Source organism: Amblyraja radiata, chromosome 33, assembly GCF_010909765.2.
Source record: "Amblyraja radiata isolate CabotCenter1 chromosome 33, sAmbRad1.1.pri, whole genome shotgun sequence".
NCBI lineage: Eukaryota > Metazoa > Chordata > Chondrichthyes > Rajiformes > Rajidae > Amblyraja > Amblyraja radiata.
In genome coordinates this window covers 21,255,786-21,279,299 of record NC_045988.1, presented here as the reverse complement: position 1 = coordinate 21,279,299, position 23,514 = coordinate 21,255,786, and the positions used below count along the sequence as shown (strand labels likewise).

At 41.5% G+C, this 23,514-nt stretch overlaps 1 protein-coding gene across 1 annotated transcript; it reads left to right on the top strand.

Moving 5' to 3' along the window:
- The first annotated feature begins 726 nt into the window (after positions 1 to 726).
- On the top strand, positions 727 to 23,514 carry ccdc15 (coiled-coil domain containing 15). The gene is made up of 10 exons (XM_033049491.1): positions 727 to 998; positions 3,897 to 4,046; positions 4,914 to 5,117; positions 8,657 to 8,773; positions 13,936 to 14,091; positions 15,380 to 15,499; positions 16,684 to 16,787; positions 18,551 to 18,712; positions 20,392 to 20,540; positions 23,095 to 23,514. Exons 1-10 carry the CDS (start codon positions 837 to 839, stop codon positions 23,211 to 23,213), a joined length of 1,443 nt encoding a protein of 480 aa, XP_032905382.1. The 5' UTR covers positions 727 to 836; the 3' UTR covers positions 23,214 to 23,514.

The window sequence follows — 23,514 nt, the reverse complement described above, 5'->3', positions numbered from 1 at the left end:
CTTTGAGATCTTCGGTTTACTCCTACATTCCAAATTGTACAGGTTTGCAGGTTAATTGGCTTGGTAAATGTAAAAATTGTCCCTAGTGGGTGTAGAATAGTGTTAATGTGCGGGGATCGCTGGCCGGCACGGACCCGGTGGGCTGAAGGGCCTGTTTCCATGCTGCATCTCTAAACTAAACTAAACTTATGAATATAGTTCCCATAATAGGGCACAAATGTCCCTTGAACAAACCATTCTAAAAAAAACATAATCATACTAATTCTGCCCCTAGAACTTATGAACAGTTCCCAGTTCTTCAAAACCAGTCTTAAAACCCTTTTCTATTCCTTGGCTTTTGACCCTGCATGAGACTTTGCTCCTGTTTTAGTGTTTTAAATGTTTTTTATTGTTTTTACTCTCTTTTTTAATGTTTTTATTGTCTTGTAATAATTTTTTGTTCATGATTAGTCATGTACAGCACTTTGTTGCAACAGTGGTTGTTTTTAAAGTCCTCTATAAATCTGTCCCTAGAATATTTGAACATAGTTCCCATAATAGTGCACAAATGTCCCTTGAACAAATAATTCTGAAAAAACCCATTAATTATGGTCTTCAGGATATGATGGAAATGTGTCAGCATTATTAAAGAGGGCGATTTGACGATTATTACCATTTGGTTGATGTTCCTTTAACAAGTCTTCCTATACCAAGATGGCGGCGGGACGGTTTGAAGGGAGTTGGGGGCGGGATCTCGGGTGTGGGCTGAGCGAGCGAGTGGCGGTTGGTGCGAGCCGTTGCCGTGGCGACGCGGCGGCGCTCACTCAGTCGCTCCCCGGCCTGCGGGCGACCCGGTGATGCCTCGGTTAACGCGCTGTGGGCAGCCGCCGCCGCTCCCGGGCCCACACCGCCGCTCCCGCACCGCCAGGGTGCTGGCCGAGAGGAACCAGGCCGTGGTGCCGGTGGGAGCCTGGGTGGAGAGCGCCAGGGACGGACCCGACGACCAGCACCCGGCGTTTGTGAGTAGCGCTACCCGATGTAGTGGGCGGTGGGTAGCGGGCAGCCCGGTGCCGGTAGCGGAGGGAGCCGCAGTCGGGGTTAATGCAGCCTCATCCCCCAGACCTGATCGGAGCGTTGCTTTGCCGTTTCCATGGACACGTTATTCGTCCTACAGCGCAGAAACGGCCCCTTCGGCCCTCCGCGTCCATACTGGCCCTTTTGCCCACCCACATTGATTCCTCTTGCCTGCATTAGGAGCCGTGTCCTATATTCCATTACCTGTCTAAAAGCCTCTTAAACATGTCTGACTACATCATCACATCCCCCCCAAATCTTTCAAAAATCTTCAGAAACTAGTTACTCTCATCTTCACCCTTTTAATCCCTACTATGCGGAAAAGGAATATGCCTATCTTCCCATATAGAGGCATACCCTATTTATGCCTACATGTGTAAGAAGGAACTGCAGATGCTGATTTACATTGAAGATAGACACAAAATGCTGGAGTAACTCACGGGCAGGCAGCATCTCTGGAGAGAAGGAATGGGTGGTGTTTTGGGTTGAGACCCTTCAGACAGAGTCAGGGGAGAGGGAGACACAGATAAGGAAATGTAAAGTGTGAAAACGAGGTATCAAAGGGGTTGCCGATCAAGGAAAATGTAGGATAGATCATTGTTAGCAAGAAGAAGGTGACGACAAAGCATTCAGAGATAACATTTAATCAGACGGTAGACTAAAAATGCTGGAGAAACTCAACAGGTGAGGCAACATTTATGGAGAAGGGTCTCGACCCGAAAAGTTGCCTATTGCTTCTCTCCATAGATGCTGCCTCACCTGCTGAGTTTCTCCAGCATTTTTTGTCTTGCTTGTTCCAGCATTTGCAGTTCTTTCTTAAACATTTAATCAGACGGACAGTCAGACTGGTCAGAGAACGAGGAGGAGGGGGAGAGGAGGGGGGATGGAGAAAGAGGGAAAGCAAGGGTTACTTGAAATTAGAGGTCAATATCCATATTGCTGGGATGTAAGCTGCCCAAGCGAAATATGAGGTACTGTTCCTCCAATTTGTGCTGGACCTCACTCTGACAGTGGAGGAGGCCCAGGACAGAAAGGTCAGTATAGGAATGGGAGGAAGAGTTAAAATGTTTAGGACTGGAAGATCAGGTTGCTTTAGGCGGATGATCAGCGAAATGTTCGCCGAGCCGATATATTGGAGTCCACACCTGGAACAGTGGATGAGGTTGGAGGAGGTGCAAGTGAACCTCTGCCTTGCCTCAAAAGACTGTTGGGGTCCTTGGATGGAGTCGAGGGAGTGGGTATAGGGACTATGTGTCACCCTTCAGCCTTCTTTGCTCCAGAGAAAAAACAAGTGCAGCTGATCGATTCGCTCCTCGGTAAATACATCTCGGTGGGGGGGGGGGGGGGGGGGGGGGGGCGAGGCGCGGGGGGGGGGGCATGGCGTGGTGCACTAGCACAGCAGTCGAGTAAACCAGAGACCCAGCTTTTGATCCTGACCATGGTGCTGTCTGTAGGGAGTTTGTACGTTCTCCTGTGGGGGTTTTCTCTGGGTGACCTTGTTGTCTAATCTAATCTGGGATCTCTGGTTTTCACCCACACTCCAAAAATGTACAGATTTGTAGGTTAATTGGCTTGGTACAATTATAAATTGTCCCTACTGTGTGTAAAACTAGCGTTAGTGTGCGGGAATCGTTGGTCGGCATGAACTCGGTGGGCCGAAGGGCCTGTTTCCTGTATCTCTAAACTAAACTAAATTTAGACAACAAGGATGCCTATGTCGGACTCCTGTTTATTGACTATAGCTCTGCCTTCAACAACTTAATCCTATGCAAACTCATCTCCATATCCTACACCTAGGAGTCAGCACCCCAACTCTGCCAGTGAATCCTCAACTTTCTGACCCACATACAACAATCAATGAGTATAGTTGTCAACAGATCCTCCACAATAATTTGGGTTTAGATTTATAATCATTGCCACGTGTAGCAAGGTATAGTGAAAAGCTTTGTTGGTGCTGAAATGAAAATAGTTGAGACCCTCAAGTTCCTTGATGTAAATATTATCAACGATCTGTCTTCGACCAATCACATTGAAGCGACAGCGAAGAAGAAGGTACAATGCTTCTAATTCGTCAAGACACTGAGGATATTCAACATGTCTCCAATGACTTACAAACTTCTGCAGATGCACTTTATTCACATGACCGTGCTGTGTTGCACTTAATAATGAGTCAGCACAGAAAGTTAGATGCATCGGTATCCGACTTCCAGGTTGCTTTATACATATGCATTTGGCTGCGTGCACAGTGATCAAAATGGAACTAGGGAGCTTGGGTTATCATTCATTTTAAATCAGCCAAATATCTGCGCAAAGGACTTTGGTTTTTTGCTCTAACATTACGGTTATTAATTTTTAATTATTTTATTTATCTGTGCGTATTGCGTTTACGAACCTGTTAAGCTGCTGCAAGTAAGACTCGTTCTATCTTCAGTACATATGACAATTAAACATTCTTAACTTGAAAATTATTGATTTATTCTTTCATATCAGTACATATGACAATTAAACACTTGACTTGAAAATCATAGATCTTTTTCAGTATTATCTGCAGTGATCATGCTGGCCTGGAAGGTTAATATACTGGAAGTTGAGAATTTTGCTTTCATGGAGCTTAAAAAATGATCTTGCCAAAATATTATGGCTTTGAGCTAGTTGCCTTTTTTCTATTATTAAAAAAGTATTTTATGGAAGTTTCCAAATACCTTGTGCCTTTAATGCTCATTTCCTTTGACATGTTTGAAATGTTGTCAGCAATCATTGTGAAGGTTTTATTTCTTAAAATTATAACTATTCTAGCTATAAATCTTGCAGCATTCTGTTTAAGATGATATCTTTATTTTTAGATTACTGCTCTGGAGGTAGATGAGCAACTAAAGGAAATCCGTAGAGCAAAGTTGGAGAATTTGAAACGTTTTCAAGATGAAGTGAAGCATCGTGTGACCGAGTATGCTCGAATTTGTAAGAAACATCAACAGCAACGAACTTATGAAGCAGTAAGAAAGGAAAAAAACTATTAAGTTGATAATGCTTTGCTGTTTAATATCCTCAGTGTAGCTAAAATTCAAATTGACCTTTTGAAGCTGATTTGCCTCATATTAGTACTTAAGTTTTTAAACTTTTATGAAGTGTTTTCATTAGCTAGTGTAGGTATAATTTGAATGCAGTTGTTATCTTGCATGTCTTTACCTGGGGATCCTAACAAGGAATATTAATTCCATTTCACTCCCCCCCCCCCCCCAATTTCAATACACTTGTTTCATCCATCTCCTTGTGAAGACGGACATAAAGTATTTATTAAGAGCTACATGTATTTTCACCATCAAAAAACATCCAACTATTTTGGTCTTTAATAGGGTCTGCCGTTTCCTTAATTTTCTTCCTCAATGTATTTATAAAAATCATTGCTTTTTTTCTAGTGCTTTTCTTGCCTTCCTAATATTCTTTTTCATTTTTACCCAGCTTCTACTATGCTCCAAGGTTTATGCAGTTACACAAATCCAGTTAGTTGGCATACATTTTGATAACATTTTTACCTTCAGATTAAGTATCCTAATGCATTATTCCCAAATAATAAAAATGCTAACCATGCCAAATCTCATCAGACAGCATTTCTGGGTCTCTAATAATTACAACTGCCGCATTAATTGGGATTTTCTAACTTAATGTTTTACATTTCCTAGCAATAATCATACCTGAATTTTGCTAGAAAATGTAATTCTTCAAATTACAGTTTGCTTAAAAGCAAAGGAAATAACAAAAGTAAAATTATAGAATTTTCACAACCTACTTGAAGAAATTCCTTGTGGCAAGATAAGGGCCCAATTATACAGAGAACTTCATTGTTTATTTTTTCTACTTAGGTTGAAAGGGATGATTGTGTGATAAAACAATCCTCTGCATCAGCTGAACAGCTCATTCCAAATAAAACCACATGCCTACTTCGCAGTAATGATAATGATGTTGGGTTTGCTATATTAAGCCCAAGCTCAAGGTGGGTATCTGCACAGGGGCTGAGTAATGAAAAAGAGGAAGATGAAGATGTATTCAATGATCAAGCAAGACAGGTGAGAAGCTCTCAGAGGTAATTAAACAGCAGCTGCTATTTTCATTTTCAGATCAAAGTCACTATCAAGCTAACACTTCCAAGTATAAAATGAAAAATTTCACACCCTGAACTGTGCTACGTGGAGTTTGCCTGTACTCCCTGTGACTACATGAGTTTCCACTCCGGATTCTCCTGTTTCCTCATACATCCTAAACATATGCTAGTTGGTAGGTGATTCCTAGTTAGGTGGTTCTTGGGAGAACCAGGATGTTGGTGTGCATGTGTGAAAGAATAGTTTGGAGGAAGATAAGGATGTATGCAATTGATGGAATGGCTGTGAAAAATGATGTAGATTGAAAATCCACCTACATTGTCAGGATATATATGACATTTTGTTATATAATTGTACCAAATGACAATGCATTCTTCCATTGCCCCGCAATGTTTAACATTGACTTTTTTTTAAATTGTAAGGACAGAGCATCATTTTTTTCATAGGTACACAAAAGTGCTGGAGAAACTCAGTGGGTGCAGCAGCATCTATGGAGCGAAGGAAATAGGCAACGTTTCGGCCCGAAACGTTGCCTATTTCCTTCGCTCCATGGATGCTGCTGCACCCGCTGAGTTTCTCCAGCACTTTTGTCTACCTTTGATTTTCCAGCATCTGCAGTTCCTTCTTAATCATTTTTTTCATAATCCTTTGGTGAATCTTCCACTGAACACCCTTGATAGATATTCTAAGGAACAGGCTTGATTAAGTGGAATTTATTTTCTTATTTATTCTTTTTTGGAATCTGGGTATTGCCGACAAAGTCAGCATTTACTATTTGTATATAATCACTCTGATTCAATAAGGAGTGCAGAAACACTCATTTAAAGAAGGAGCAGGTTCACTTCAAAGTGATCAAGATCCAATCCAATGAAAATGCAACACATGCCTATATCAATGCTTAGCAGTCTGACAAGCAGGAGATTGAATCTTTATTTCCTATCACATTTTGATGTAAATGATGATGAACAACTATTTCATCTCTGAAAAATGCATTTAATCTAATATATTCCACCTTTGACCAGAATTTCTCCACCTTGTAACTTGAGTTTAATTTTTGTGCCTATTATAGAAAATATCCACAGTCCATTCTAATATTCAGCTCCACTGTATAATTCAAGACATATACTGTAGTGTTGTTAATTGTCATCCTTCTACAGCAATGGTAGCAAGAATTATATGTCTGGAATAAGGATTGTAGCAGAAACAGGTTCAAATCTTTCTAACAGTGGAAGAAAATAAGTTAATTTTTTTTGAGATAGAATTCCTATTTGCAGTAAATATCATAAACGGTTTCACTTATCAGTTGTTTTTATATGCAGTGTATGGCTATTGAATCTTGGCCTGATGAATAGTTTAAATTGTGTGCCTGCCAACATTTAATTTTGCGTTTTGAGAGGTTCGTTTGATGATTCAGGCATGCAGTTTTTGGGAAATTAAATAGGGTTAGTATTTTTAAATAACCTAAACTTTCCACTAGAGGAAGGGTCTAGGACCAGAGGTCATAGCCTCAGAATTCAAGGATGTTCCTTTATGAAGGAGATGAAGGGGAATTTCTTTAGTCAGATGGTGGTGAATTTATGTGAATTGCTGTGGAGGCCAAATCAATGGATATTTTTAACGCAGAGATAGATAGATTCTTGAATAGTACGGATGTCAGGGGTTATGGGGAGAAGGCCGGAGAATGGGGGTAGGAAGGAGAGATTGATCAGTAAGGATTGAATGGCAGAGTAGACTTGATGGGCTGAATGACCTAATTCTGCTCCTATTACTTGTAAACTTATAAACAACTTTATTCATTGTCAGTGAATTAGCCTGCTAGATTTCTGAACCTTCAATAGTTTCAACAACAAAATAAAATTTGGGGAAAACAAAATAGCCAGATTCTTGTGAGTGTTGACCTGAATGAAGAGGTAATTGTGGAAATAATGCTTTTAATATGTTGATCTCTTTAGTAAATGTCTATAGTACACTGACGGGTCTTGACCCAAAACGTCACCCATTTCTTCAGTTGCTGCCTGTCCCGCTGAGTTACTCTAGCATTTTGTGTCTACCTTTGATTTAAACCAGCATTTGCAGTTTTTTCCTACACCTTAATTTATATCACTGAAATGAAAGTAATTTGCATTGTGCAGTGATTTAATTACCACATTCTGCTTTTTGGGTCTGGACCCTTCTTTAGACTGATTCAGACCCTTCAATCAGTCTGTCTCCAATAATTACTAAAAAACATTTAGATGAATATCACCCAGTCAGGTGTTTATCGTTTCACCCCTGTGTACATTAAAGGACCAGTCTTTCTTTCTTGATTTCCAACTGTCATGTGCATCTCAATGGATCCACCTGATGAAACAGCTGTGATTGGAAACGTGCTCTTTGGAGGTTTTAAGACACAGATCTACATTATCCTAACGGGTCTGTCCCACTTGGGCGACCTAATCTGCGAGTTCTGGCGAGTTTGCCCTCGACTCATACTCGTAGCATGGTCGACACGAGGTCGTAGGAGGTCTTCGTAACTCTCCTTCATGCTCGAGAGTGGTCTCCGTGTACTCGAGGCCTCAGTTAGGTTGCGGCGTTTTTTTCAATATGTTAAAAAATGCCCACGAGTTTAAAAAAAAGTCGCCATTGAAAAAATCAATACCTTTTTTACTCGTAGGTTTAGTCGTAGTAGATCGTAGCAGGTCGGCATGTTAGTCGTAGGTAATCGAAGGTAGTCGTAGATAGTCTTCATCATAGTCGAAGGAGGTCGTCTTCACTCTCCACTATTCGATGTCCAATTTTCCCAAAGTTAGTCGTAGCTAGTCGAAGCTAGTCTTCAACATAGTCGAAGGAGGTCTTCTATATAGTCAAAAGAGGTCTTCAATATGTTATTTTTTTAAACTCTTCTAAACTCGCCAATTAGGTTGCCCAAGTGGGACAGCGCCTAAAGTTCGATCGTGCTTCAACTTATCCCATTGTATCTGAACTTATATATTTTTAAACTTGTTTAAATGTAATGTTTTTTTTATATGAACTGGATTCATTGCTAAAAGGGATCAGATTTTGTCTTGACGTCAACAGTCTTTATTTGTAAGACACAAAATGCTGGAGTAACTCAGCGGGACAGGCAGCATCTCTTGAGAAGCATTTCTCGTAGAAGGAATGGGTGACGTTTAGGGTTGAGACCCTTCTTCAGACTGATGTCAGGGGAGTGGGTGGTAGAGAGATAAAATGTAGTCAGACATAGTAAGACTGGTGGGAGACTGGGAGGGGGGGGGGGGGTGGGGAGAGGGAGGGAAAGCAAGGGCTACTTGAAGTCAATGTTCATACCGCTGGGGTGTAAGCTCTCCAAGCGAAATATGAGGTGCTGTTCCTTTTCCAGGGTTATATGCTACCAAATTTCATACCGCTGGGATGTAAGCTACCCAATTCAATTAAAAAACCCAATTCAATTTAAATAGTCTGTATTTGTATTTGGTTACAAAAACCATTATTTTGGAAGTAATAATAGAAATATTGATTTGTTTCAGCTGAGCAAAGTTACAAAAGAGGCTCGTCATCGCCTTGCATCATGTCAAACGGTACCACAGATGGACCTGTCCTCAAGTCTACCAGGAGGTGTCTGGAAGGTATCTCCAACAAGAGATGTGAGTTTTCTTTCTTTTGATAACATTAGTTTCTATTGATCTTAAAGCTCGCAAATCCCTCAAAAACCAGTATCTTAAAGTGGGGAGAAATTGTTTTAGAACTGATTTTGTAGTTATGATTTCTTCCTCCAGCACGTGCAGATGCTGGTAATCTGAGATAAAAATGAAACATGTTGAACGCAGGTCAGGCAGCATGTTTCAAGTCGAAGACCCTTTGTCAGAAGTGGAAAAGGGAGAACCAAATTTTGGTTTCAATGATAAAGTGATTTTCACTTACTGTAACTGCAGGAAAAATGTTCCCGATGTTGGGGCAGTTCAGAACCAGGGGTCACACAGTTTAAGATATAGGGGTAGGCCATTTAAGACTGAGATGAGGACAAACTTTCTTCACCCAGAAAGTTGTGAATCTGGAATTCTCTACCACAGAAGGCAGTGGAGGCCAATTCACTGGATGTTTTCAAGAGAGAGTTACATTTAGCTCTTGGGGCCAGTGAAATCAAGGGGTATGGGGGAAAAACAGGAAAGTGGTACTTATTTTAGATGAACAGCCATGATCATATTGAATGACTGCTGGCTCAAAGGGCCGAATGGCCTATTCCTGCACCTATTTTCTATGATCTATGCTTGAGTATATGGAAATAAAACTTGACCACTTGATTTTGAAGCCTTCATGCATGGTATAGATATAATGTAGTCATACAGTGTGAAAACAGGCCCTTCCGTGCAACTTGTCCACACCCGCCAACATGTCCCAGCTACTCTACCTGCTTTTGGTCCATATCCCTCCAAACCTGTCCTATCCATGTATCAATCTAACTGTTTCTTAAATGTTGGGATAGTCGCTACCTCAACTACCTCCTCTGGCAGTTTGTTCCATACACCCACCACCCTTTGTGTGGAAAAAGTTACCCCTTAAAAAATACTTCAAACAAAAAACATTGAAATCATACTTCTACAATGCACTAAAACATGATTTTAAAACATCAAATTTGAAAAAGTTCCAACTATGGGAGGGGGGACCTCCCTCCCACACCCTCCCCCCAAACTCGGTTGCTCCACTCCCTCACCGGGTATCCCCAAGGATTGCTCAGCCTCCCCACTTTCAAAAACACTTTGTGGCCCCTGGTTCAGACAGAGAGCAATGCCAGATGTGAACTGAGGTCAATTGTCCGTGATGTCCGGATCCCAATGCTCAGCGCTTCGTGTTTCGGAGTTGGCTAATGTTATTGATTTGTAATTAGCCTGATTTGTAATTAATTGCCAAAACCTTAATTTATTAATCCGGAATCTACAGGGGGAATGGGTAAGTGTAATATTAAAATGACATGCAAGGTGTCAGGCTGTGTGTCACAACATACAATCCCGATAACCCATTATTTCCTTCAGTTAAATATTGAGAAGGTAGCACTATTGTCATTTCCCACTCAACTATTATGTTTGTTTAACTCACAGACTATTTCTAACCCCCCCAATTCCTTTGACAGTTTGGCGGCGCGACTCACCCATCTAGTTAAATGTAGTGTTGGTGATTTTTAATACTGGTTTTAAATGTGTATGTGGGGGGCGGGGGGGGGGGGGGGGGGTTGGGGGAAACTGTTTAAAATCTCTTCCCTGTCCGGGAGACCCGACCTTTTCCCTGTCAGGTCTCCGTTGTCGTTGGGGCCTAGCACCGTGGAGCGGCCTCCAACCTGAACGACCCGGTGGCTCGGGAGACTGCGGAGCTGCGGACTATTCACCATCGTAGGGCTGGCCGGCCTCAGAGCGTGGGGAGCGGTGGTGACTCGCTGCTGCTTCTCGACTCCTGGGGCTCGGAGGCTCCAGCAACGCAGCCGCAGGTCCGGTGGACTGGGACATCGGGAGCTCGCGGGTCCGGGTGGAGAGAACGCTTCCCGGAGCTCCCGCAACGCGACTTCTCCAGCCCGTGTCGCGGGGTTGGAACGACCCGGAGCGGGGCCGTACATCACCCGGCGCGGCTTCATGGCCGTGGGACATTACAGCGCCCGCCGGGGGCTCCAACATTGTGACTTTTAGACCGGGAGCGGGGCCGTAAATCGTCCGGCACGGCCTAAAATGGCCGTGGGACTTATCATCGCCCGCCTGGGGCTTGGACATCGGGAGAGAAATGGAGAACAGGGGAGAGAAAAGACTTTCCCTTCCATCACAGTGGGTCCACTGTGATGGATGTTTGTGTGAATTAAATTGTGTGTATGTCTGTAGGAAATTGTCTTTGTTTGTATGGCTGTGGAAACGGAATTTCGTTTGAGCCTCACTGAGGCTCAAATTACAATAAATATTGTATTGTATTGTATTGAATAGAAATGTCCCCAATCTCGTTGTTTTATTAATTGAACACGTAGATGAACATCCTCAAGGAGTGTAATCAGATGGAAACTGATTCACATGCGATGTTTAAGAGCTTGTTCAAAGAAGGGGCATATTTTAAAGGAGTGACAGAGATACTTGCAGAGGCATGTGTGAGAAGGTTATTATTTGTCTTTAGTTTTATCTTGAACGGGACATCTGAAGATTCAAAGTTTAATATAGTAATTGCGCTGATACTGACCAACCAACCACGTAATGGATATCATCTATTCCGGAGGTTTTATTTTTCTGATGCCATTTAAACTTCACTTAGATTTCAATCACTTCAATGGAAAATATAGGGGGCGCCGTCCTGTACGGGTATGGCTGCCCAGCCTGCAGCTGTCCGTTTTTTCATCTATTTTTATTTTTAGTTAGTTGAGTTTATGTTTTTTGGAGTCTAGTCTTTTTTATGTTGGGGGGGGGGGGGGAGGGGGAAACTGCTTTTCAGGGTCGGAGAGGCAGCTTTTCTCCGGGCAGCACCTTCGACCCATCCTCGCAGCCTACCAGCGGGCCTGGACCGGCGTTTCCTGAGGGGACCGCCCAGAACCTCAGCGGCGGCGCAGCGCTGGAGCACTATCGTGGAGCGGAGCGGGCGATGCCTTGCCCGGATCGCCGCGCAGAGCTGAAGACCGCCGGTGAACATCGCGGAGCTGCGGGACTGTGGAGCGGCCAGCCGCAGGCGACGGCGCTGACTTTAACACCGGGAGCCTGGGATCTCTCGCCGAGATCGCCAGTGATGGAGCTCCATTCAGAGCGGCCTGTTGGCTTCAGAAGCCGCGGTCTCCGGTAAGGAAGCGGCCGTTCCAGGTTTCCCAAGCCGCTGTGAGGATTCTCCCAACGCCAGAGCGAGAAGTGCCTGGAACATCGGGCCTGCGTAGCTGCGACTGAGGAGGCCTCAATAGGCCCGACTATGGGTGGACATGGGGATGGGGACTGGACTTTGTGCCTTCCCTCATAATGGGAACCATTGTGGGGGGATGTTTTTTATGTTTCTTTATTATTGTTATGTTGTTTTATTTTTTATGTGCTGCAATGGCAATACATATTTCACTACACCAATTGGTGTATGTGACTAATGAAGAACATTTAAAAGTAATTGGGAATGGGGAGCATTGCAACAAAAAAATTCCCTCAGTACATATTAACTGTAATATAATAATTTATGCATGTTGGTAGGTCTTTTTATCATTGTGTGTTATGAATACCACAGAATATATTATGTACTCTCAAGATCACATTTAATAGAATAATATTGCTTAAATATATAGTTATTGGACTTTGCATTTCGGAAAAGTCCCAGCTGAGAGGGACAGCAAAATACTGAAAATATTGAAAATACTGAAAATATTGGGGGTGAAAATGACTTCAGGACAGTTTGTTGGGAAAATGAAGGAAATTGTAACAGAATACTTATACAGCTGACTGAGTATAATTTTATGGATGAGAAATTGTGTTCACCCAACTGATGACTTCTTTGACAATGTAACTAGCATGTTAGATAACAAGGAAGCCAATGGATGTAGCAAATTTTGTTATACAAAATTTGGTCTGTGAAGTGCCCCATAAATTATTACCGCATTAGATAAGCACCTGTGGACTTGAACGTAATAGGTTAGGTCCAGGGGGTCAGATATGGGGCTTTATGTGTAGGCCAGATATATTGTCAGTGCAGAGGGGCTAGGAGCAAGGCCAAGTGTGCATCCAGATTCAAGGTCTGGAATAGTACTAGGTGTGCAGTCAAAGCTGGGACAATGGGAGTGTTCAGCACTGGGAACCTAAGCAGGTAAGCAGCTATGATCAGGGTAGATTAGGGGGCCAGGTGTAAGGCTGGACTTGGGGTCAAAATGAGAGAAGGTATGCAACTGGAGTCATGGTCAGGAGTAGTACCAGGTGTGCAGTGAGACCCAGATTGGTCAACATATGCCAATTGTTAGATTTTAATCTGGTTTCTATACATGAATGTACTAAGATCATTCATGTGCTGCACCTGTTGATCAGAGTCTGGCTCTACTGTGGAATGTAATTTAGCCTAACTTTATTTATAGCTAATCCAATGTAAAGCATAAATATTGCGTTCAAGTACTACTTAAAAGACTCCCTACAGTATGCACCAGATTGCACAATTTCAAACTGAAAAATGCAAAAGCTCCGTACCAATGGGAGGGGGGGATCCCCCTTGGTTGCTATACTCCCTCGCAATTTCTCACTCCCAACTCTCACCCAATGTTGGCAGCCCTGTCATAAGTGAAACATTTTTAGATCCAGTCTAACGGGAGACATCATTATCGGGTAACTGATCAGGATTGACTGAGGAGTTGCAGGTCTTAATGTTCTGCAGACTTGATCAAATGCTTTGCATGTTGAGAAAGCTTTCAGTTTCACTTTCTGAATGAAGGGTTTGTTTAAAAAGATTTTATTTGTGTGCATGTGCACTGTAATATCAGATAAAACCATTTCACCATGACTAACTTTGTTAATATCCGTCATGTTCCCCGGTTCATTAAAATGCGCACAGAATAACTTCCTTTTTTGTAAACTATTCTACAAAAAGTAGAATTACAGTGTTTTTTTTGCACAAAAGTGCTAACATTATATCGAAAATCATTGTTTTGTTGCATTTTATTCAATGGTGATTTCTTAACATACGTTAAACGTTGTATAGCTTATTAGACTGCAGTAGCTTGAGATGATTTTTGAAACTGATTCTGTAACTGCTTCCATGAAGTGGTAAAGAGATTAAAAAAGATGACAAAGTGAGTTTTCTAGCTAAGTTCATTTGCTTGCTTTCTGCTTTCCAGAATCAGGCATCTCGAAGTGGGAGGGAATTAAGTGTCACAGAACATTTCACATGTTTGAAAGACCAACATGACCTGCCCGCAGAGTTGCAGGAACAGCCTCAGCAATCAACAGATGGGGAGCATGTTACTTTCCAGCCCGAGCTACAGAATAAGAAGGTTAGACTTTGACTTCTCCAAACTCCCCAGCAGTAAGCTTCAGACCAAAATCCATATGTAAGATTTGAAAATCAATGATGCATTTTAATCAGTAAAATAATTATACTTAAAAAAAACAACTTAAATCTATTTTTAATTTCTGCTTATTTAAATGTATCTCTTTTGTTGAAACAAATCTTATCTTCAATTCAATTCAATTCAATTCAATTCAATTCAATTCAATTCAATTCAACTTTAATGTCATTGCACAAATACTGAGTATGGGTACAACGAAATGCAGTTTTGCGTCAGTCCGTAGTAGTGCAATATAGAAAATTTTTTTAAAAGAGGATACAGAACAATAGAAAATGCAAAATAATTAAACAATCTTGAGCTTAATTCCTCAAAGGGCAAGTATAATCCTTGCGCCTTCTTCCTGGGTTACTTCAAATATTATTTCAGAAAGTGTAGCAATCTTGATTTATATAACTCCTATATAATTCTGTTGAATAAAGCTGAAGCATTTATCAACATGAAATATTTACATCAGTCTTCCTTATTGCCAATGCAAGTTGATTCTAAAGCTTAAAACTGCAGTTCATCAGCACTTGTTAATTCCGGATTACACTGTCACTCTTACGTGCCACAAAATAAAAGAGAAATTAAATTATTGCATAGTGTATTTGGGATACATTTAGATTGAAGAATTTTTCTTGAGTCACAATGACGAGATTGAGATTCTTAATTTGGTGAATGGATTCAGAAATTAGAAATCAGATTGTTTCGTCAGTTCAGTTAACCACCTTGAAAACTGTGAAAAGTCTATTGAAGGATTGTTTTAATAAAGACCATGCAGGGAAAGAAGCCCTGCTAACCACAAGTGACATAGTTGCACTTAGCTGTTTAAAATGAGCAGAGGGGCTGGTATTATGACTAGAAGTCCAAAGCATGCATGAAAACAGCTTGATCAATATATACATGCACTGGTACCTCACTTAAAACTTATGCTGATAAAATCAGTTCTAAAAGAGGTCATAGAATATTTAAGGTAGACACAAAATGCTGGAGTAAATCAGCAGGACAGACAGCATCTCTGGAGAGACGCAATGGGTGATGTTTCAGGTCAAGACCATCCTTCTCTGTGAGTCTGAAGAAGGGTCCCGGCCCGAAACGTCACCCATTCCTTCTCTCCAGAGATGCTGCCTGTCACGCTGAGTTACTCCAGCATTTTGTGCCTATTTTCGATTTAAACCAGCATTTGCAGTTCTTTCCTACTCATAGAATATTTACATATATTTGTGTGTTTCAGGCCTGTAGCAGAGTTAATCGTGAGCCTTATCCCACGGGTTCCAACCTCGGATTTAGTACTGACTACAAGGCAACGGGCATCCTGCGGCCAGGTGTGCACCAGGAAGAGAGTAAGAAACAGGTATGTTCCCCTGCCTTAGAGATCCGTTAAACAAATTCTTTGTTATGATGGTTCACAGATGTTCTTAGTCTATCTTATTGACTATTTTTGATAGAAGAAGGAAAGCTTTATTTTAGGAAGCTAAAATCGAATATTCATTTATATGCCTTCTAATGACCTACCCACCTCACTTGAATGCAGAAAGTTAGAATTTCAATGAAATGACCCATTAAAAGTTAAGACTACCTCTTGCCGGGCACGATACAACCTCCTGTCCCTGCTTCAATTTACCATTGGGTCATACAGTATGGAAACTGATCCTTCAGCTCAACTTGCCCACACTGACCAACATGCCCCATCTACACTAGTCTCATCTGCCCATCTGCATTTGGCCCATAACCCTTGTTCAACCTGTCCAAATGTTTCTTAAACGTTGTGATACTACCTGCCTCAACTAACATCCTCATGCACCTAACTCCATGCATCCACACCCTCTATATGAAAAGTCACCCCTCAGGCTCCTGTTGAATCTTTACCCAACTTAAACCAATGTACTCTGGTTCTTGTTCCCACTACTCTGGGCAAGAGACTCTGTGTGTCTACCCAATCTATTCCTCTCATCATTTTGTGCACCAATTTCAGAAATCCAGCCTTTGTCTCTCTCAACTGGCCAGCTCTGATGAAAAGCCATTCACTGTAACATTAACTCGGTTTCTCTGTTCCCTTGGATGTTGCTGGATACTTTCATCATTCTCTTATATTTAAACTTTACGGTCACTGCAACATTTTGTATTTTACAGTTCCAGCATTATTTTGTCTTCTGTCATATTCATATTTTCTTGTGACATGGAAGGAGGCAATTTGGCAATCGTCTGCTAGCCTGGAATTGTCTGTTGAATCGTCTGTTGAAATTGACTGGAAATTCTGATACAAATCACGGAGAAGCAAATCTATTTATAAATCGATGTACAATTTTACGATTGCAATCAAAATATCAACTGTCATCTTTTAATTAACTTTGAGCCACCTTGGTGCTAGAGCTGCTTTATCGATGAACATGTTCAAAGAACCTGTTTACTGTGTTAATGCACTGCAGTTTCAAAGCGGGATCCACATCTAACAAGCGTGATCATCTGCAAATCATTAGTGTGCTACAAAGTTAGAGAGTAACGCAGGCCTATTTCCATTTTGATCTATTTTCCCAGCGAGGCAGCCAGTATATGATGTATCGTCGCCTCTTCATGGATATTGAACGAGAGCAGGTGAAAGAACAACGGCGCCATCAGCAACATTTGAAGAGAATAGCAAAGTGAGTGGTCTTTTTTCTTACACACAGACTGATACAGAAGGAGGTCATTCAGCCCTTTGGATTTATTCTGGCTCGTACCAAAGCAATCCCGTATCCCATTCCCCTTGTTAATCCTGGCTAAATTGGACCAGTCAGGACTTCAAAATGGGGTTAGATTTCAGGGCTTGCTGGGAGATTTGGTCAAATTGGGATTGCTCTCTGCAGAGCTGGGACAAGCTGCGAGAGGTGCTAGAGAGTCTGGAACTTAGATACAATTCATATGCAAAGGGTAGGAAACCTTGCAAGCCTTGTCAATCTGATACCAAATACATAGAATGGATTGGGTGGTTGCAAACTAGATATACATTTTGTAAATAGCTTGTAAATAATGTGGCAGAATCTGGCTCTGCTGGATGTTTATTGGATGGGGTGTTAAGCCTTGTCTGAGAGTTCTGTTAATCAGGGTAAATGTTTCAATAGTTGACTTCATCTCGAAGTCCGTTGTGAATACAATGTATTGAACTGTTGTATCATTGGGTTAGGGAAATGTCTGTTATGTATGGGTTAATTGATATCTGTAATTGGAAGAAGAACCATTGTGTGGTTCGGCCCTCAGCTTCGCGGGGCATATAAAAGGCCGTGATCACGAGGCTCAAGGCCAATCTTTTGGAGAACTTCTGGAGTGTCTCTGTCTGCGCGAGGCCTAGAGGGCTTGAACAGATAGACACAGGGATTGAACCCGCGGTGAGGGATAGGTACTGTGTGCGATCTGTGACGCGCTTTTGGTAAAATAAAATTTAGTTATTTCAAGTGCTTGATTCAGTGTTTTTACTGATACTAGACTGGGGGGAAGCTCAGAAACGAGCAATTATCACCCTCACCTTAAGGACCTGTCCCACTTACGCAATTTTTTCAGCGACTACAGGCACCCGTCATAGTCGCAGCATGTCGCCTGTATGATCGTGGTGACGCCTGTTTGGTTATGCGTAGTCGCCCAAAGAGTCATACCTTTTTCTGGTCGCTGCTGGATTTTCAACATGTTGAAAATTTTCGTCGACCTGCGACTATGACAAGTGCCGGCAAGTTGCCGAAAAAATCTCGTAAGTGGGACAGGCCCTATATTTCTTTAAATTGTCAGCATTTATTTTCTCTTAAAATGGCCATCAATTTCCCTTTGATTCGTTTTGACATTGGTCTATTCTAAGGCATAATTTACAGTAGCCAATTAATCTATTTCTGTCTGTGATGTAAGAGGAAACCAGAACACTTGGTGGAACCACATGGCCACAAGTACAGCGTAGAAACTCTATAATGACTGTCCTCAAGGTAAGTACATTGGAGCTGTGAGGAGGCTCCACATGTAGCTATTGAGACAAGGTTGAAAATAAACACATTAATTGCTGCTTCACTAAGAAAACAGAATCCAATTTTGTTCCTCTCTTGTTATAAAAATCTCCCTACACAGAATTTGGGTCCCAAAATATTAAATAATGAGCAAATCATATTTGACTTGAACTTGAATAAAAGGGTTTTATGGAAATTAATCTATCAGAAGCAGGAGGGATTACATTAGTAAAGTATTCATTATGTCATCTTAAAACGTTCTTAATACTTGAGGGTATGACTGAGAGTGAAAAAGTAATAATTGATTTTAGCATATGCCATATTTATAAATGCATTTCACATTAGCTTTGTTAATTCAAACTGAAATATATCCACCACAACCTTTAGTTTGTGTCTTTATCTCAAAATTTAATTCATGTTCCTTGTTTTTTTTCATTCAGAATTAAGGAGGAAAAGGAGAAGCTAAGAAAAGCAGAAGAAAAAAGGATGATTGAGTTTGCTCATCAAAGCGAACTAGGGATTCAATGTGGAAGGACTGCTCAGTTCAAGGAAGAGGAAAAACAGAGGGCAGCCAAAAGCCAACGAAATAGAGAGAGTGCAAGGTATACTGTTTGATTTTAAGAACATTGACATAGTTTATTGAGTCACTAATTGAATTGTACACAAGTTTATTCTTCAAGAGATAGAATATGCACAATCTTAATCCCATAATATAAAAAAATGCAGAGAGCAGTATCAGCCACCACATATAGCCCTTTTCAACCTTACAAAAACATTCAATTGTCAAATGAGGGATTGTGGTGAACTCTTCTAAAACTTGATTGCTCTTCAAAATTCATCTCCTTTCTTCATCTTCTGATTTTAAAGCTCTGATTCTAACCAACAAATCCACTACAAACTGAGTCCCAGTTGGATTCTAGCAAGACTGGAATGTCTCCATCTATGTAGCTTTCTCTGCAGTATGTTTAGTTCAGTTTAGAGGTAATGCTTGAAACCAGGCCCTTTGATTCATCAAGTGTACACTGACCATTAATGTCCTGTTCATATTAGTTCCATGTCATCCAACTTTTGCATCCACACGGTAGGGATAAATTACAGAGGCCAATTAACCTACAAATCTGCACGTCTTTGGAATGTGAGAGGAAACCAGAGCACCCAGAGGAAGCTCACGTGGTTATAGGGAGAATGTACTAACTACACACAACCAGCATCTGAGGTTAGGATCAAACCCGTGTCTAGTGCTGTGCAGCAGCACTACTAACTGCGCCACTGTGCTGTCATTGTATGTTGAATAGCATCAGAAGATAACATAATAAAGTAGGGAGGTTATCCCTTTCTCTTTTTGACAATTAATAAGTAACGGGGAGAAGTTTGTTAAAATATCCGCACGTTTGGTCCTATTAAAATACAGATACAAATTTATATGTACAAGTGAAAAATGTGAGCATTGAAACAATCTTGGGATTCTAAGGTGTACAACCTGTAAGTGTAGGAAAGAACTTCAGATGCTGGTTTACTCCGAAGATAAGACACAAATGCTTGAGTAACTCAGCGGGTCAGGCAGCATCTCTGGAGAAAAGGAAGAGATGACGTTTCGGGTCGAGACCCTTCTTCAAACGAAGAGTCAGGGAAGTGAGAAACCTGAAGTATGAAAAGGTTCAGAACAAATCAGGGCCGGTCCAAATGACCAAGGAAAGGTGGAGCCCACATTGGTCCATTGTTGGCTGTGGAAGAGGTGATAACGAAGGGATATTGGACGCAAGTGGTGGAACTAGCAGGAACTAGCACCAGGGTGGGGGAGGGGTGGAGAGAGAGGGAATGCATGGGTTACTTAAAATTAGAGAGAACTAGCACCACCTCATATTTTGCTTGGGCAGTTTACAACCCAGCCGTGTGAATATTGGTTTCTCTAATTTTAAGTAATGTCTACTTTGTTTTAAAAGCTGTTGGACTAGCAATGTAATTTGTGTTTTCATTTGTTTATCTGCATAATCTTTTTTTGCAATGTCAATCTGTTGTTAAACTCTTTAAAGTTCTGGAGGATGCTGTGAAATAGTGCTCATCTGTTTAATACTGTTCATTGGCCCTTGATAAGCCAGTTCCTTACGACAGAATAGAAACTCAAACTCTAGCCAAAGATGCACAGTAGAATTAAATATATAAACTAAATTCAGGCAAGATTAACCTGCCAATGTACCCATATGATCCATAATAATAGATCATAGAATTTCTTCAGGCTGTGTGTATTTGCTGTTTTGACAGCATTTTAAATTTGTTGCAGATATATAGAAGCCTTAAGAGCACAGATGATGGAAAAGATTAAATTGCAGAATAATGATCTGCCACCACTCTGCTGCTGTGGATCTGATTTTTGGGATTCGCATCCAGACAAGTGCGCAAATAATTGTGTCTTCTACAAAAATCCAAAAGGTATGCATTAAAACTGAATGCTAATATGGAACAATATTTTTCTAAGTATTTGCATCTTATAAATTCTCAGGAACATTTGATAATTGAGAGCTGCCTCAACTTATTTCCACAGAAGGTTGTGAGACAGATTGATGATGATTTCTACAAAATATATGCTCATGTCGGTTAGAAGTATCAGTACAGGTGCACAACCTTTTATCCGAAAGCCTTGGGACCAGACACATTTCGGATATCGGACATTTTCGGGTTTCGGAATGGAAGATTTTTAGCGTAGATTAGGTAGGTAGCGCTGGCGGCTTGGAAAGTCTGGAGCGGCTGCTCCTCCCCGGAGACCGGGGAATCATTGTAAATCATTGCTTAAATGTTAGTCAGTTAGTTTGGAGGGATTTTATGTGGTGGGGGTGAAGGGGGGAACTTTAATTCTTAGTCCCCTACCTGGTCAGAGAGGCGGGGAGCGGGCAATGCCTTTCCGGGTCGCCGTGCAGTACTGTGCCGCGGCTCCCACATCACAGAGCTGGGGCTGTGGCCGGCTGCGCTGGATTTGGATTTGTAGCGCCGCGCAGCCAGGGGTAGAGTTCGCCGTGGTCGGAGCTACAACCGGCGCCGCCCGTGGCTGGACCACCGCAGCCCGGACCGCTGTGGGCCGCGGCTCCCAACATCGTGGAGCTGGGGCTGCGGTGGTCCGGCCACGGGCGGCGCCGGTTGTAGCTCCGACCACGGCGAACTCTACCCCTGGCTGCGCGGCGCTACAAATCCAAATCCAGCGCAGCCGGCCACAGCCCCAGCTCCACGATGTTGGGAGCCGCGGCACAGCGGTCCGGAGCTTACTGCACGGCGACCCGGTAAGGCATTGCCCGCTCCCCGCTTCTCCGACCAGGTAGGGGACTAAGAATTAAAGTTCCCCCCAAAAGCCCACCAAACTAACTGACTAACATTTAAGCAATGATTTACAATGATTCCTACCCTCCCGCGCAATATACACTCACCCAATATACTCTCACCTTCTCTTTTATGAATGGGGATTTAGTTCCCCTTTGTTGGAGGACCGACCGGAGGTTCCGCTGTCACCTCTGCGGGCCGCCCTCGGTGAACGTTTTCAAGGACCTTTCTTCAAGGACCGAAAAAATGTCCGCTATTCGGAGGTTTTCGTTATTTGGATCTTCGGATAAAAGGTTGTGCACCTGTACCTTCTGAACCTTGTAGTCGGCAGGGCATATCGCCAACTTGGACAATTTTACATTTTTATCAAACCAATTAATCAAGCCAATTAACCTCCAAACCTGTACGTCTTTGGAGTGGGAGGAAACCGAAGATCTCGGAGAAAACCCGCGCAGGTCACGGGGAGAATGTACAAACTCCGTACAGACAGCGTCTGTAGTCAGGATCAAACCCGGATCTCTGGTGCTGCATTTTGCTGTAAGGCAGCAACTCTACCGCTGCGCCACCATGACTGCCCAGTAGTAACTGTCCAGATTCCCTTTAAACACCGCAGTACTATCTGTCTCCATTACTTTGACAGCTGTTTGCAAATATTCACCACCCTTATTTGACAACTTACCCCCCGGACCTCCTTTACATTTCACTCCTCCCACCGTCAAACTAAACGTTGTTGATCAAATTTGGACCATAATTTTCAATAAATGGATTCTACCCAAAACAGTGAGGCTCAATTGAGATCTACAGTACTGGAACCCAATTAATTTCACAACATGTATGATGTTGTATCACAATACAAAGCTAAGCAGTAATAACTATAATACATTTGACACTTATAATCAACCAAAATGACTTCACTCATTGTGATTGCAGCAGTGTACATGGCACTCCAACAATGATTGAGTTTCTATTTGTGTATTCAATGATCAAGATTATAGCTTTATTTTGCTAAAATAAATTTAACACATTTATTAAATGTTAAAGGCTCAATTAATTAAAGCTATCCCCTTTATTAAGGGATAAAAAAATACATCTGCTATTTCAGATAATAAACATTGTGATTTCCTGTGAAATACTCTGGATTTTTCCTTCAGGTTATATTACTAACTCTTATTGGATTTGACAAGTGTCTTGATTTTAGCACGTTAATTTTCTGCAACACTGTGCTACACTTGACTGTTTTGAAAGCTTGAAAATTGCTCAAATCTTTGTGCTGAACATTTCCAACAGTCGAAGCTTTAGGGTTTCATACAATGCCACTTGAGCAGCTGCAGGCCTAATTTTCCCACAGATAACATGGAATGCTTCACTGTTTTATTATGGTAATAAATAAATTCTGCTTAAAATTAATTTAAGCATTAAAAATATATAAACATATTTGTTCATGAAAAGGCTGTTTTTAGAAACACAAGTCATTGAGATCTATGGCCAGGGTGCACAAATGATAGGGTTAGCCATCACTGCAGGCTTCATAGAACAATAATTCACAATTTGCCCTTTGTACAATTTGGGTCTAGTTTCAGCCAGTTGATAATTGTGTAATCAAACCAAAGTGAAGGATGGTCTTCACTAAATTTGTACCAAATTTTCCTCTCTATTTACCTTTCTTCTTCCACAGTGTATGCCAGAGCACTACAGTCTGTTTTATGCTCATATGATGCTTGGGACGGACACTACAGAAATTGTGCTTCAGTGAAGAAGTTTGCATTGATGAATGTTTGTCAAACCAAGAAGTAATTCACCAGCTTTAGGAAACTAAATTCAGTCCATCGATAAATTTTCACTGAAAGACTCAATCTGTAAGGTGTGATTAGAAAATATGTGAGTGTTTTTATTTTCTTAACGACTGGTGTTTGATAAACTATTTATAGTGTTTTTTGTATGAGAAACTAATTTTTAAAAGAAATTTAATCATTTTTTCTGAATTTTCCAATTGAGCTTAAAGTTTGATAACTTTGAAAAGTATCTTCATTGGAGACCATTTTACCGAGAATGATGGTGTGTAAACATAGAATAACAATAAAGGATCACCTCAAAA

What these genes read in the sequence shown, in the direction of transcription:
- ccdc15 (XM_033049491.1), top strand. Translation starts at nt 837, where the DNA reads ATGCCTCGGTTAACGCGCTGTGGGCAGCCGCCGCCGCTCCCGGGCCCA. An exon ending in ACGACCAGCACCCGGCGTTT is followed by an intron (nt 999 to 3,896) that starts GTGAGTAGCGCT and finishes CTTTATTTTTAG; the next exon opens with ATTACTGCTCTGGAGGTAGA. An exon ending in TCAATGATCAAGCAAGACAG is followed by an intron (nt 5,118 to 8,656) that starts GTGAGAAGCTCT and finishes GATTTGTTTCAG; the next exon opens with CTGAGCAAAGTTACAAAAGA.